At 47.5% G+C, this 14,475-nt stretch overlaps 1 protein-coding gene across 1 annotated transcript in view; it reads left to right on the top strand.

Moving 5' to 3' along the window:
• Window positions 1-10,456: 10,456 nt before the first annotated feature.
• The window catches only part of LOC130113175 (beta-2-glycoprotein 1-like), a 35,736-nt gene continuing 31,717 nt past the window's right edge, over window positions 10,457-14,475 (top strand). The window contains exons 1-2 of the mRNA XM_056280721.1: window positions 10,457-10,663; window positions 11,979-12,155. Coding sequence (XP_056136696.1) covers window positions 10,588-10,663; window positions 11,979-12,155 — 253 coding nt within the window. The 5' untranslated portion in view covers window positions 10,457-10,587. The remainder of the gene's footprint in view (window positions 10,664-11,978; window positions 12,156-14,475) is intronic.

Here is a 14,475-nt window from a genome sequence, read left to right as displayed (position 1 = left end):
TGGTAGTAGTAGTAGTAGTGGTATAAGTAGTAGTAGTAATAGTAGTAGTAGTAGTAGTAGTAGTAGTGGTAACTGGTATAAGTAGTAGTAGTAGTAGTAGTAGTAATAGTAGTAGTGGTAACTGGTATAAGTAGTAGTAGTAGTAGTAGTAGTGGTAAATGGTATAAGTAACAGTAGTGGTAGTAGTAGTAATAATGGTAGTGGTAACTGGTATAAGTAGTAGTAGTAGTAGTAGTAGTAGTAGTAGTAGTAGTGGTAGTGTAGTAGTAGTGGTAACTGGTATAAGTAGTTGTAGTAGTGGTAGTAGTAGTAGTAGTGGTATAAGTAGTAGTAGTAATAGTAGTAGTAGTAGTAGTGGTATAAGTAGTAGTAGTAGTAGTAGTAATAGTTGTAGTGGTAACTGGTATAAGTAGTAGTAGTAGTAGTAGTAGTAGTGGTAACTGGTATAAGTAACAGTAGTGGTAGTAGTAGTAGTGGTAACTGGTATAAGTAACAGTAGTGGTAGTAGTAGTAATAATGGTAGTGGTAACTGGTATAAGTAGTAGTAGTAGTAGTAGTAGTAGTAGTGGTAACTGGTATAAGTAACAGTAGTGGTAGTAGTAGTAATAATGGTAGTGGTAACTGGTATAAGTAGTAGTAGTAGTGGTAGTAGTTATAATAGTAGTAGTACTAGCAGTAGTGGTAGTGGTAACTGGTATATAAGTAGTAGTGGTGGAAGGGGTAGTAGTAGTAGTGGTGGTAACTGGTATAAGTAGTAGTAGTGGTGGTAGTGGTAGTGGTAGTAGTAGTAGTGGTGGTAACTGGTATAAGTAGTAGTAGTGGTGGTAGTGGTAGTGGTAGTAGTAGTGGTAACTGGTATAAGTAGTAGTGGTGGTAGTGGTAGTAGTAGTAGTGGTGGTAACTGGTATAAGTAGTGGTAGTGGTAGTAGTAGTGGTGGTAACTGGTATAAGTAGTAGTGGTGGTAGTGGTAGTGGTAGTAGTGGTGGTAACTGGTATAAGTAGTAGTGGTGGTAGTGGTAGTGCAAAATATTCTCAAACAACGGGCTAAAAATCACAAGTGAAGCAAACAAAAAACAAATGGACTTTGTGGACATCTCAGTGGACCTTAGGAATGAGACATACAAGCTGTACATGAAGCTCACCAACACGCTGCAGCTTGTCCCTAGAGAGCGCAACCACCACCCTCCATCTTAAAGAACATTCCAGAAAACACTGATAGAAGACTCTAAACATGATCATCTACTGAGCCCACCTTCAATGAAACTGCACCTCCATACCAGGATGCATTACAAAAGACTGGCTCAAGTACAAACCCCAATTCCAATGAAGTTGGGACGTTGTGTAAAACGTAGATAAAAACAGAATACAATGATTTGCAAATCCTTTTCCACCTATATTCAATTGAATCCACTACAAAGACAAGATATTTAATGTTCAAACTGATAAACTTTATTGCTTTTTTGCAAATATTCCCTCATTGTGAATGTGATGCCTGCAACCCGTTCCAAAGAAGCTGGGACAGGGACATATTCACCACTGTGTTACACCACCTTTCCTTTTAACAACACTCAATAAGCGTTTGGGAACTGAGGACACTACTTGTTGAAGCTTTGTAGGTGGAATTCTTTCCCATTCTTGCTTGATGTACGACTTCAGTTGCTCAACAGTCCGGGGTCTCCATTGTTGTATTTTGCGCTTCATAATGCACCACACATGTTCAATGGGAGACAGGTCTGGACTAAAGGCAGGCCAGTCCAGTACCTGCACTCTTTTACTACGAAGCCCCGCTGGTGGAACACCTGCAGAATGTGGCTTGGCATTGTCTTGCTGAAATAAGCAGGGACGTCCCTGAAAAAGACGTCGCTTGGATGGCAGCATATGTTGCTCCAAAACCTGTATGGACCTTTCAGCATTAATGCTGCCTTCACAGATGTGCAAGTTACCCATGATGCCATGGGCACTAACACCCCCCATACCATCACAGATGCTGGCTTTTGGACTCTGCGCTGATAACAATCTGGATGGTCCTTTTCCTCTTTGGCCCGGAGGACACGACGTCCATGATTTCCAAAAACAATGTGAAATGTGGACTCGTCAGACCACAGCACACTTATCCACTTGGCGTCAGTCCATCTCAGAGGAGCTCGGGCCAGAGAAGCCGGTGGCGTTTCTGGGTGGTGTTGATATCTGGCTTTGGCTTTGCATGGTAGAGTTTTAACTTGCACTTGTAGATGTAGCGACCAACTGTGTTAACTGACGATGGTTTTCCCAAGTGTTCCTGAGCCCACGTGGTAATATCCTTTACACAATGATGTGGGTTTTTAATGCAGTGCCACCCGAGGGGTCGAAGGTCACGGGTATTCACTGTTGGTTTTGGGCCTTGCCGCTTACGTGCAGAGATTTCTCTGGATTCTCTGAGTCTTGTGATGATATTATGGACTGGAGATGATGAAATCCCTAAATTCCTTGCAGTTGTACGTTGAGAAACGTTGTTCTTAAACTGTTGGACTATTTGCTCACACAGTTGTTCACAAAGTGGTGAACCTCGCCCCATCCTTGCTTGTGAACGACTGAGCCTTTTAGGGATGCTCCTTTTATACTCAATCAGGACACTCCCCTGTTCCCAGTTAACCTGTTCACCTGTGGAATGTTCCACACAGGTGTTTTTTGAGCATTCCTCAACTTTCCCAGTCTTTTGTTGCCCCTGTCCCAGCTTCTTTGGAACGTGTTACAGGCATCACATTCAAAATGAGTGAATATTTGCAAAAAACAATAAAGTTTATCAGTTTGAACATTAAATATCTTGTCTTTGTAGTGTGTTCAACTGAATATAGGTGGAAAAGGATTTGCAAATCATTGTATTCTGTTTTTATTCACGTTTTACACAACGTCCCAACTTCATTGGAATTGGGGTTTGTACAACCCACCATTACACACTGACTGACCGCAAGCCAACAAACGTAGCAGAAGACGAAACATCAGCTGGTACAACCACTCTACAGTGACACCGTGGTACAACCACCAGTAAGCAGTGTTTTGAACTTTTGGATAAGTGCTTTACCCCGGACCACAAACTGAGGAAGATGTTCAACAGGAACACCGTCACCATGAGTTACAGCTGCATGTCTAACATTCAACACACAATATCGTCCCAAAAACAAGAATCATCAACAAATAAATGACACCCTCATCACAACCGGATATATATATATAACAGCATACACACCATTTGCTACTGGTTGCTTGCGTGCACATGCGCCCAGATAGTGGTAGTAGTAGTAATATCAGTAGTGGTAGTACTAGTCGTGGTAGTAGTACTAGTAGTGGTAGTAGTAGTACTAGTAGTGATAGTGGTAGTAATAGTAGCAGTAGTAGCAGTAGTACTAGTAGTGGTAGTAATAGTAATAGTAGTAGTAGCAGTGGTGGTGGTGGTAGTACTAGTAGTGGTGGTAGCAGTAGTGGTAGTACTAATAGTGGTAGTAGTAGTAATAGTAATAGTAGCAGCAGTAGCAGTAGTAATAATACTAGTAGTGGTAGTAATAGTAGTAGTAATAGTAGTAGTGGTAGTAATAGTAGTGGTAGTACTAGTAGTAATAGTAGCAGTAGTACTAGTAGTGGTAGTAATAGTAATAGTAGCAGCAGTAGCAGTAGTGATAGTACTAGTAGTGGTAGTCTAACCCTGTTGAAATGTATTCATTATTATAAGATATCATTTTGGATAAATAATTTCATAGTTTAATAAATAGAATTTACGGTTAAAATGTTAAGATTCATTGAACAGCAATGAAGTTATGATTTTGCTCAGTGAGAGAAATGCATATTGGGTAATGTTCATGTTTTACTGAATACAGCATTTAAAAATGTTAAATATTTGTCGTGTGATATGTGAAAATGCTTTAAAAATGCCTGTAAGAATAGGAAGAAAGAGGTACACAAATATTTTGTGAATTTAGTTTATTTCTGAAACTCTGGTGAATGAGCCAATCACATTGGAGGTCAAAGGGCAAGGAAGTGAGTGGAGGAGAGAAACGTGAAGACAGTGTATGAGACGAGGGAGTTGAGAGAGAGCGACGAATGAGTAAGACGGGAGAAGCGTGTGGTCTGCTGGAAAGGGAAACAAGAAATGTTCTGTTAATGTGTACACACCATTTTTAGTGAAAGTGTTCAACCAGGACTCTTATACTGAACTTTAACGGTGATATTTTTTGTCCGTTTTGAGTGAACTACTTATTGTATTTAGAAATCACGTCAGGACACAGTGCTGTCGCTCGACACAACCTCTCCGTGGCATTCTTTATTTAGACTGACACAGCATCAAAGGCAGACCTGATCAAACAACCCAGAGCCCGCAGGCATCACCAATCGATCCCAGCACAATAGAACAGCACCAAATCAAATGCAGCACTGTCGATGTGTGCAGACATAACATCCCCCCCCCCCCCCGGCAGGATTTCAAACATGAAAGGTTGACACAAAGTCCTCTAGGTGGCCAGGGCATAAACGTGTGCGAACAGGTCGCGGGGCGGCCTGAGGCTGGGCAGGCCGAGGTGGGGAGGGGGGGGGGCAGGGGAAGCTGAGGCCCAGGAATGTCTGGGGCCCGTGTAGGAGCTGCATGAAGCCCCGGGGTGTCTCGCCATGCCGAGGGAATGGCTAAGGTTGTGTCACCAGCTGTGTGTGGCGGAGCTGACACCTTCCGTAGACGACTGGAGTGCCACCGAGTGCCATCGCTGAGGAGGTAAGTGGCTGGGCCCAGCTGACGGGTGACTTGGAGAGGAGAGGACCTGTATGAAGCCATTTTATTGCCCCTGTGGGGCCTGCGGACCCTGACCCAGTCTGACACATTGATGTCTGGCACCCTGGTTCGTTTTGACTGGTCAAACCGTTGCTTCATCCACGTCTGCTGACGGGTGACTGAGGCTCTGACCCCAGAGGGAGGTGCCTGGGGTGTGGAGGGGCGGAGCCTGTCAAGGGGCATGCACAGTTCCCAGCCTAGCATGAGAGAGGCTGGGAAGACGCCTGTGGTCGAGTGCTGTGTGGCCCGATAGTGCAGCAGAGTGTGACGGATGGCCTGCGTGAAAGAGCACCCTTGGGCCATGTGTGCTCTGAGGCCGTTCTTCAGTGACTGGTGAAAACGTTCAACGCCGCCATTGGCCTGGGGGTGGTAGTACGCAGTGCGTATATGACGGATGCCCTTGCTTTCGAGATAAGCAGTGAACTCAGCAGAGACCAGCTGAGGGCCGTTGTCAGTGGTGATGGCCTTTGGGAGGCCCCAGCGAGAGAAAAGAGACTCCAGGAAGTCGATGATGATCTGTGAGGTCACAGTGCCGGAAGTGGTGAGTTCAGGCCATTTTGAGTGTAGATCGTAGGCGACCACCATGAAGCATTGGTGGTGGGGAACTCCATGGATCTCACCACAAATGTCCAACTGCAGGTGTTCCCAGGGCTGAGAGGGCCAGGAGAGAGGTTGCAGGGGTGGGGGAGCCTGGTGGCCAGTCTTGCCACTCACAAGGCAGGCAGAACAGTCCTTCACCAGAGCCTCAATATCTCTGTCTATCCCCGGCCACCACACCAGGTCTCGGCAGCGCTGTTTCAGTTTCACAATGCCCAGGTGGCCTTCATGCGCCGTATTCAAAACACGTGCACGTAGAGCAGCTGGGACCACTGTGCAAAACCCACGTGCCACGCAGGTGTCGTTCCAGCAGGAGAGCTCCTGTCTGACTCGGGCGAACGCAGCCAGCTCCTCTGGGACCTTGTGAGGCCAGCCGTTCTGGATGTAGGTGCGGAGCTGGGAGAGGACAGGGTCCTGTTTGGAGGCTGCCCTCAGCTCCTGCAGAGAGACAGTGGCCTGGAGGGGTGTGTGTAGCATTTGGACAATGTCCTTTTCCACACAGTCAGTGTCCGTCTGTGGAGCTGGGGTGGAGACAGAGCGAGAGAGCAGGTCGGCGACAACATTGTCTCTGCCTGGGGTGAACTGCAGGCTGAAGTTGTACTGGCGGAGGCGGTCAGACCAGCGGTGCAACCTCAGGGGTTTGTGGCCTGTCCCAGATGTGGACAGCAGCGCTGTCAGGGCCTGGTGATCTGTCCTGAGGGTGAAGGAGCGGCAATAGAGGTAGAGGTGCCACCTTTCACAAGCCCAGATACAGGCTAACGCCTCACGCTCACCCACGGAGTACCGCTGCTCGGTCAGGTTGAGGGCACGGGAGGCGAAGGCGATGGGCTTCTCCACACCGTTCTGGGTTTGAGACAGCACAGCCCCTATTGCTGTGGCTGATGCGTCACAGGTCACAAAGGTGGAGCTGGAGATGTCGAAGTGAGCCAACACTGGTGGTGAAGTCAGTTGAGTCTTGAGATCACGCACAGCGTCACTGCATGCCTTTGACCACACCCATGGCTCGTCCTTACGCAGCAGCTGGCGCAGGGGGGCTGTGGTCGCAGAGTACTGGGGAAGAAACCTCTGGTAGTAACTTGTCATACCCAGGAAGGAGGCGACCTGGGCGGCTGAGATGGGCTCAGGGATGGCCTGAATGGCGTCCACGTTGGATTGTAGTGGAGTTACACCGCTCGCTGACAGCCGGAACCCCACGAACTCGATGGCTGGTACAGAGAGGACACATTTTTCAGCATTGAGAGTTAGCTTGTGCTTGGACAGGGCTGCGAAGACCATGTTGAGGCGCTTGTCGTGGATTTCACTGGTGGGCCCGTGTACCACTATATCGTCCAGATAAATGGCCACGCCCAGTATGCCAGCCAGCACGGAGACCATGATTTTCTGGAAGCAGCTAGGGGCGGAGCTGAGACCGAAAGGCATCCTGGTGTAGCGAAACACTCCTGCATGTGTCACAAAGGCTGTGAGGTTTCGGCTGCTGGGGTGGAGGGGCACCTGTAAGTACCCCTGTCTGAGGTCGAGCTTGGAGAACACCTCAGAGCCATAGAACTGAGCAGTGAGTTCTTCTGAGGTGGGCAGTGGATACTTACCAGGGACCGCTGCCTTATTTACTGCACGTAGATCGACGCAGACACGCAGGCCCCCCGACTTCTTCTTAGCCACCACGAGGTTTGAGACCCAAGGTGACGCGTCCACCGGTTCAATGATGCCAGCTTCCAGCAGTTGTTGCAGCTTGGCGGAGACCCCGTCACGGAGAGCCAACGGGATGCGGCGCAGTGGTTGGATGACAGATTTCACAGCAGGGTTGAGGAGAGGTTTATGGGCGAAGGCGGAGAGGCAGCCCAGCCCCATAAACAGCGATGGCCACTTCTGCTGCCAAGGTGTGGCAACAGTCAGGATTGCTGCCCCCCTTGTGTCTAAGAGGGAGAACCCCAGAGCGGAGAACAGGTCCAGGCCCATCAGGTTGGCCCCACGGCGTGCCACATGAAAAACTGCATTGGGCACCAGCTTGGTTCCATAGCGGACAGTCACTTGGAGAGAGCCAACCAGATCGATTTTGGAGTCACCATACCCACAGACGACAGCTGAGGGTGCGTACAGTGGCAGTGAACCGAAAAATTGACTGTAGGTATCAACATTCAGGAGAGACATACCTGCACCGGTGTCCAACAGCAGGGGGATGCACACATCATTAATGTTGACTGTGCATGATTTGAATGACACTGGCCCAGAGCTCACCTTGTGAATGACGGCGGTTGAAGACTGGGGGGTGTGGCCCTCTGACCCAGCCGGGGAAGATCGACAGACGTTGGCAAAGTGATTGTGCTTACCGCAGCTATGGCATGTCTGGCCACGGGCAGGGCAGTTCTGAGCCCTTGAAACATGAGACCGAGACCCACAGTTACCACAGGACTGTTGAGGGCGGGGCCGAGAACGCCGTCGTTGCAGTTGCAAGACGTCTCCAGTGGAGTCGGCGCCCGCCTCGCTCTGGCTGGGTTGCGTCCCGAGGGGCAGCCGTGAGTAGAGGGAGGAGTCGTTGGCAGCTTGACTGGAGGTGGCCGCTTGCTGTGTATTTAGCATAGCAGCACACTCAGCTGCTCCCTCAACCTGTAGTGCGATGGTAATTGCTCTGGGCAGCAGCAGACCGTCTTTTTCCAGCAGGAGAGTCTCACGCACCTTTGCGTTGTTGGTGTGTTCGATTAGCTGGTCGCGAACCATCTCGTCCTGAAGCGCGCCAAACTTGCATGAGCTAGCTAGCCCTCGGAAATTAGCTACGTACTGCCGCACAGACTCACCAGGCAGTTGGTGTCGCTGACGGAATATAAATCGCCGAAGGAGGGCGCTCTGTGGAGCAGCGAAATGGGTGCTCATAAGTCCCACAGCTTCGTCAAAGCTTGTGACGTTCCCCAGAGTCCCGAGCACACGATGACCCTCTGCTCCCAAGCAGTGTAGCAACAGAGCCGTCTTCCTAGCCTGGCTCACGTCGTCGAGCCCTGAAGCGATGATGTAATTTTCAAAACTATGTAGCCAGCGAGTCCATGGTACCGGAGGCTCGCCAGGTAACGCCAGGAAGGGGCAGGTGGTGGGAGAGAGATATCATCCATCCTCGTCGCCAATATTGTATTTAGAAATCACGTCAGGACACAGCACTGTCGCTCGACACAACCTCTCCGTGGCATTCTTTATTTAGACTGACACAGCATCACAGGCAGACCCGATCAAACAACCCAGAGCCCGCAGGCATCACCAATCGATCCCAGCACAATAGAACAGCACCAAATCAAATGCAGCACTGTCGATGTGTGCAGACATAACACTACTCAGCACAAGAAGACAGAAGGAAGGTTAAGTTAGCTGCTGACTTAGTGGCTAGTGCTTTTGCATGGACTTTGCTAACAAGCTAGCGACCAGCGACCTCGACTAGTAAAGCCTTCGTGGAACTGCGAAACGGACGACGAACAAAGACCCCGACGGAGCCGGGTAGCGTTGCCGAGTGGTGGACTTTGCCGAGATCGTCAGCATCGTGAATCTTCTGGTCATATCTCCTCCTGCTGCCGCCGCCGCCTTGGACCTTGTGTATTGGCGGCTACATTCCATTGAGGAAAGGTACCGTTCTTTTGTTTTCTACCTGCGTGGTGAAGCAGCCATCTTGTTTTTGCCTGCGTGGGGAAGCAGCCATTTTGCTTTTGCCTGCGAGGTGAAGCAGCCATTTTGTTTAAGGCTACAACGTCCACAAGCTACACTCAGGCCTGCATCATTTGAACTGAGTAGTTGAAAGTAGGCTAGGTTACTGCCGGCTATCCTCTTTTCTTGGGCCCTTATGTTTTCAGTGTGTATGTGAATGCATTTGACTGGGAGATTTCAAAAGATATTTGAAAACGAAGCATTGAAACACTGAACAATATTTTCTAAGTAAATATTTTATACTTTTTTATAACACAGTTGTGGTGAATGACTACTTTTGATATTTTAAGTTAATTAAGAAAAAGAGTATTTTCTGTTTAAAAGTGGAAGAGTGTTTAAGGGTTACAAGTAATTCTAGACATTTTAATTTAATTCTAAAGTGTACGAATTAATGCTTAAATAGTGATTTTGAATGAAAGAGTATGGCATATAGCCTAATAAGTAGTAATTACACAGATACAATTTAAACACATATGTTTATTAGTGAAACCCCACTTATTCTATTGATTGGATAGATGTTTTAAAGAACTCAGGATAGCCACCTCTCACTATAGCCAAACCCGCTAGAGAGGCGCTACAGTAGTACCAGTGGTGGTAGTGGTAGTACTAGTAGTGGTAGTAATAGTAGCAGTAGTAGCAGTAGTGGTAATACTAGTAGTGGTAGTAGTAGTAATAGTAGCAGTAGTGGTAGTACTAGTAGTGGTAGTAGTAGTAGTAGTGGTAGCAGCAGAAGCAGTAATGGTAGTACTAGTAGTGGTAGTAATAGTAGTAGTGATAGTAGTAATAGTAGTGGTAGTGGTAGTACTGGTAGCGGTAGTAATAGTGATAGTACTAGCAGACGTCATAGTAGTTGTTTTAACATTGGGTTTGATAGTAGTGTTAGTACTAAAGGTAGTACAGATTCCATACTTCTTGAGTACTTTTTCTTTGCTCAGATGTGAAGAAGAGGTTTTCAGAAATGAAAATAACTTAACTGAAAATCTAACAGTTTAGTAAGCAAATACATCCACGTCTGCCAACACACACACACACACACACACACACACACACACACACACACACACACACATACTGACAGACACACACACACACACACACACACACACACACACACACACACGCACACGGGGCTCAGCACTGGGTTTGTGCAGCAGCAGTCGTGTCTACTCGATAAATTCTTCAAAAACAAAGCCACAAACACTGATGGGGAATCCTTCAACAATACCCAGTCTGTTGACAAATGAACGCTAAACGATGATTAAATTGTTTTAACGTCAAGTAACTGTGAATTATCTCTTTCCCGAGCAGCCAATCAGACGCAGGTGTGTTGCGTCAGGTCACAGGACAGGGCCGCTCGCCGCCGCAGTTCCAGTAAAGGGCTCAACGATCCAGATGTGCTGTGGTCAACGGACTGTTACTTCATCAGCTCTTATCTGTTTACTCTGAGAGAAAGACTAACAGACCAGACCACCAGAGAGTCCACCAGAGAGAACTGCGTCTCCACAAAGCCCCGAGGATGGCACGCGAACTGGTTCCGCTTCTGCTCTTCCAGTCAGCACTGTTGGCGTCTGTGTCTTCCCAGCAGGGCACTGGTATCGTATCTGATTTACTTGCACATGTGACCCTGAGCGGTCAGAAGGATATCCATATGTTGTGCAGCCTGTTGTATTCTCTTCCGTGTTTGCTTACATCTGAAACTCAGGAATCTGAGCCCGTGAACGCGTTGTTAGTGCCGGATCGTGCCTGATATCGGGTTTAAATCAGACATGCAGCAAGCCAAGATCCCTGTGTGGTGTTCTCTACGAGCCTGTGCTGAATAGCTGCTACTGTGTCCCCGCCTTTGCTTTTTGGAGTTGTGGAAGGTTAAGTTAATGCATTGCAGGCCCCGTTCCCTGACTCCCAGACACGGTTTAGAGTAAACCACATAAAAACAGCTGGACTCTTTAAACCTGCCCTACGCCGTCTCTGTAAGAAACTTACATTTCAATTAGTTGAACACTGGAAGATACAAATGATGAGCAAACAAAAACGGGAAAATCTGCCAAACAAAACTAGAACCGAACTGACCAACACTGACCAACTTGTTACAGACTACTGACATCCATTGTTTTCTGGTGGGGCATTCTGAAGCCTAAAGTTTGGCACTATGCTCATTTTGTCAGCTGTTGGAGACAAAACATTTCAAATTTAGGCAACAGGGTCGAGCACGGATGGAGAAGGGTGGTAGACATATTGACAGACCTGTCAATCAAGCCCCCAACATGGCACTTGTTTAGTTAATCCTTGATATCTTCTTGACAGATCAAACATTTCCAAAATCGCCACCCTCACACTGTGTGCCAGACTTGAAATTATCAACTGAGACCCAAACGTCTTGCAGGGAGGGGGGAAAATATACTGTAACGTGCATGGATAAGTAGACACGTTGGTCCTTGACTAATGGGTCGGACCCTTAAGTCGACTGGTTAACGTTGTCGCTTGCGGAGTGGGAGACACGAGTTTGCATCCCGGCTGTGGCGACGGTCTCCCAGACTACCCCACGAATTCGATGCAATATTGACTTTGTATTTGAAGGTAGAATTTGGGAATTCCCTAATTGACTTGTGGAAGTTTTTTGGATCCAGCCACCTAGTGGTCATGGTGGAACTGCAACTTAAGGCACTCCGCATTGGCTTTACCTTTCAGCCCTGGTGGTTGCCGCTCAGTGTAAGTCGTCTGTTATTACTGTAAGGGAAGGCAACAGACTAGGCACCTGCATAGCGGCACTTGGTTTATCAGGTCCATGATTTAGGAACAACACGTGTGCTCCAGCTGCACTACTTCAACCCTCCACACCACCAAATGCTTGTCACGTGACTCCTGTCTTGTACTTGGTTCACAGCCCCAATCATGTGTATGTCTTTGCAGCATGTGACAGGCCAAACCTGGGTCCCAACATTGTGGTGGATCTTCTCCAGAGATACTTCCAGTCTGGAGCTGAGTTATTCCTTTCCTGTAGACAGGGATACTCCCCCCTGTCGGGCCCGTCTAGCATCGTCTGCAATAACAGGGGAGAGTGGACCAAGACCAATCTCAAGTGTATACGTGGGTCTCATTTAGTGAAATGAAAACTTAAGGTTTTAACAAATGCTTATTTTTTCAGACGCTGGAAGAGTTGAGGTACATTTGCATTGTGATAAAAGCTGAATGATTTCATTGATTTTTTTCACTGATATTTTTCCTTACTTGCTCACAGTATACTTTATGACATTATTCATCTGTAAAATTTGTTTGATTTTGACTTGATTTTCTGTTTCTATGACTTCACTTTATTCCTACTTACCCTGAGCAGCTGTGCTGCAGCAGGTTGAGGGAGATGGAAAGTTACTTACAGTTTCAACACTAGAACGACCGGGATTTCACGCATACCTAAAGCAACCATGGGCGGTCAAAATGACCTCCGGTTTTTAAACTCTATATGCTGTCAAGATAAATACCCAACTGAGATATTAATGCATTACACATGTTAGTGTGTCTGTTAGGAAACGACTGACACCAAAATTAGCATTTTAACAACTGCAATACTATTTTTAAATAAGTTAAACTTCAGAGAGACATGGTCAAACTTGAATAACAAAATAGAAAAAGTGAAAATATTACCTGAAAAACAAAACGGAAAACACATATTGCTAATCTAACAAACGTAACAAGGCCTATAAAACGTGACATGTAAAAAAAAGAAAAAGAAAAAAAACTGAAAATAAATATTGACACAGTCCCAAACAACGACCGGAACTTAAAAACTACTAGAACGACTGTCCGCCCACAGGTTTTAAACTCTATATTCTGTCAAGATAAACACCCAACTGAGATATTAATGCATTACATATGTTAGTGTGTCTGTTATGAAACTAACTGACACCAAAATTAACATTTTAACAACTTTACTACTACTACTACTACTACTACTACTTTCCACTGCTCCCGTTAGGGGGCGCCACCGCGGATCATCAGTTTCCATGTCTTCCTGTCCTCTGCATCTTCCTCTGTCACACCAGCCACCTGCATGTCCTCCCTCACCACCTCCATAAACCTCCTCTTTGTCCTTCCTCTTCTCCTCTTCCCTGGCAGCTCCATATTCAGCATCCTTCTCCCAGTATACCCAGCATCTCTCCTCCACACATGTCCACACCATCTCAATCTTGTCTCTCTTGCTTTGTCTCCAAACCGTCCAACCTGAGCTGTCCCTCTAATATACTGGTTCCTAATCCTGTCCTTCTTCATCACTCCCAGTGAAGATCTCATCATCTTCACCTCTGCCACCTCCAGCTCCTCCTCCTGTCTTTTCATCAGTGCCACTGTCTCCAAACCATACAACATAGCTGGTCCAGGGTTGCCAACCCTCCCGGGTTGGCCGGGAGTCTCCCGGAATTGGCCCCAGTCTCCCGGACAGCAGCAAATCCAGTCCGGGAGATTGTTTGACCGTGTGAAATGTAAAAATGTGTTAAGATTGGTATGAACGGGTTTACTGAGCGCGGCTCTTATTGTGAAGGCCGGTGCTGTGATATTTAAACACTTCAATCAATCAAGCGCAAGCGTGTACGCGAGGGCGCCGGGTGACGCTGCCACACGCGCTAGCTGACGGCGTTCAGGTGGTTGCTAGGCGACAGCTAACGTTAGCTAGTATCGTCGCTACAGAAAGCATTTTATAGTGGCAGTTAACGAACCGAACCGCCAGCGACACGGCAGAACCACAGGAGAACTAGTTTCTCTGCCATTTCCAACACAAGTGGTGCGAGGAAGAGGGTTTCAAAACCTGCGCATGGCTGTGTAAAGGGGGAGAGAGGGGGAGAGTGGGGGTGTACATTTTTGCTTTTAGATTTGTTCCCTTGTACAGTGGGGAGGCTATTTATAGGCTGTTGTGACAACTCCGATCTGCCGAACACACAGAACCCCCCCCCCCCAAAAATCTCCCGGAATACAACCAAGTCGAGTTGGCATCCCTAAGCTGGTCCCACCACCATCTTGTAAACCTTCCCTTTAACTCTTGCTGGCACCCTTCTGTCACACATCACTCCTGACACTCTTCTCCACCCACTCCACCCTGCCTGCACTCTCTTCTTCACCTCTCTTCTGCACTCCCCGTTACTCTGGACAGTTGACCCCAAGTATTTAAACTCATCCGCCTTCATCACCTCCACTCCTTGCATCCTCCCCATCCCACCGTCCCCCCTCTCACTCACGCATATTCCGCATAGGTATTTTCACAACTTCAACACTATTTCTCAAACAATTTAAAGCGGCCACCGTCCAACGCCCGTAAATGCTGCAGTGCCTCGGTGGTAGTCATGGCGCGTCTGTAACCAGACATGTTGGGACATCATCACACACCAAGTTTGCACTATTTCTCTGCACTGGAGGGCGC

Source organism: Lampris incognitus, chromosome 5 (assembly GCF_029633865.1).
Source record: "Lampris incognitus isolate fLamInc1 chromosome 5, fLamInc1.hap2, whole genome shotgun sequence".
NCBI classification, from domain to species: domain Eukaryota; kingdom Metazoa; phylum Chordata; class Actinopteri; order Lampriformes; family Lampridae; genus Lampris; species Lampris incognitus.
This window is presented reverse-complemented; position numbering and strand designations above follow the sequence as displayed.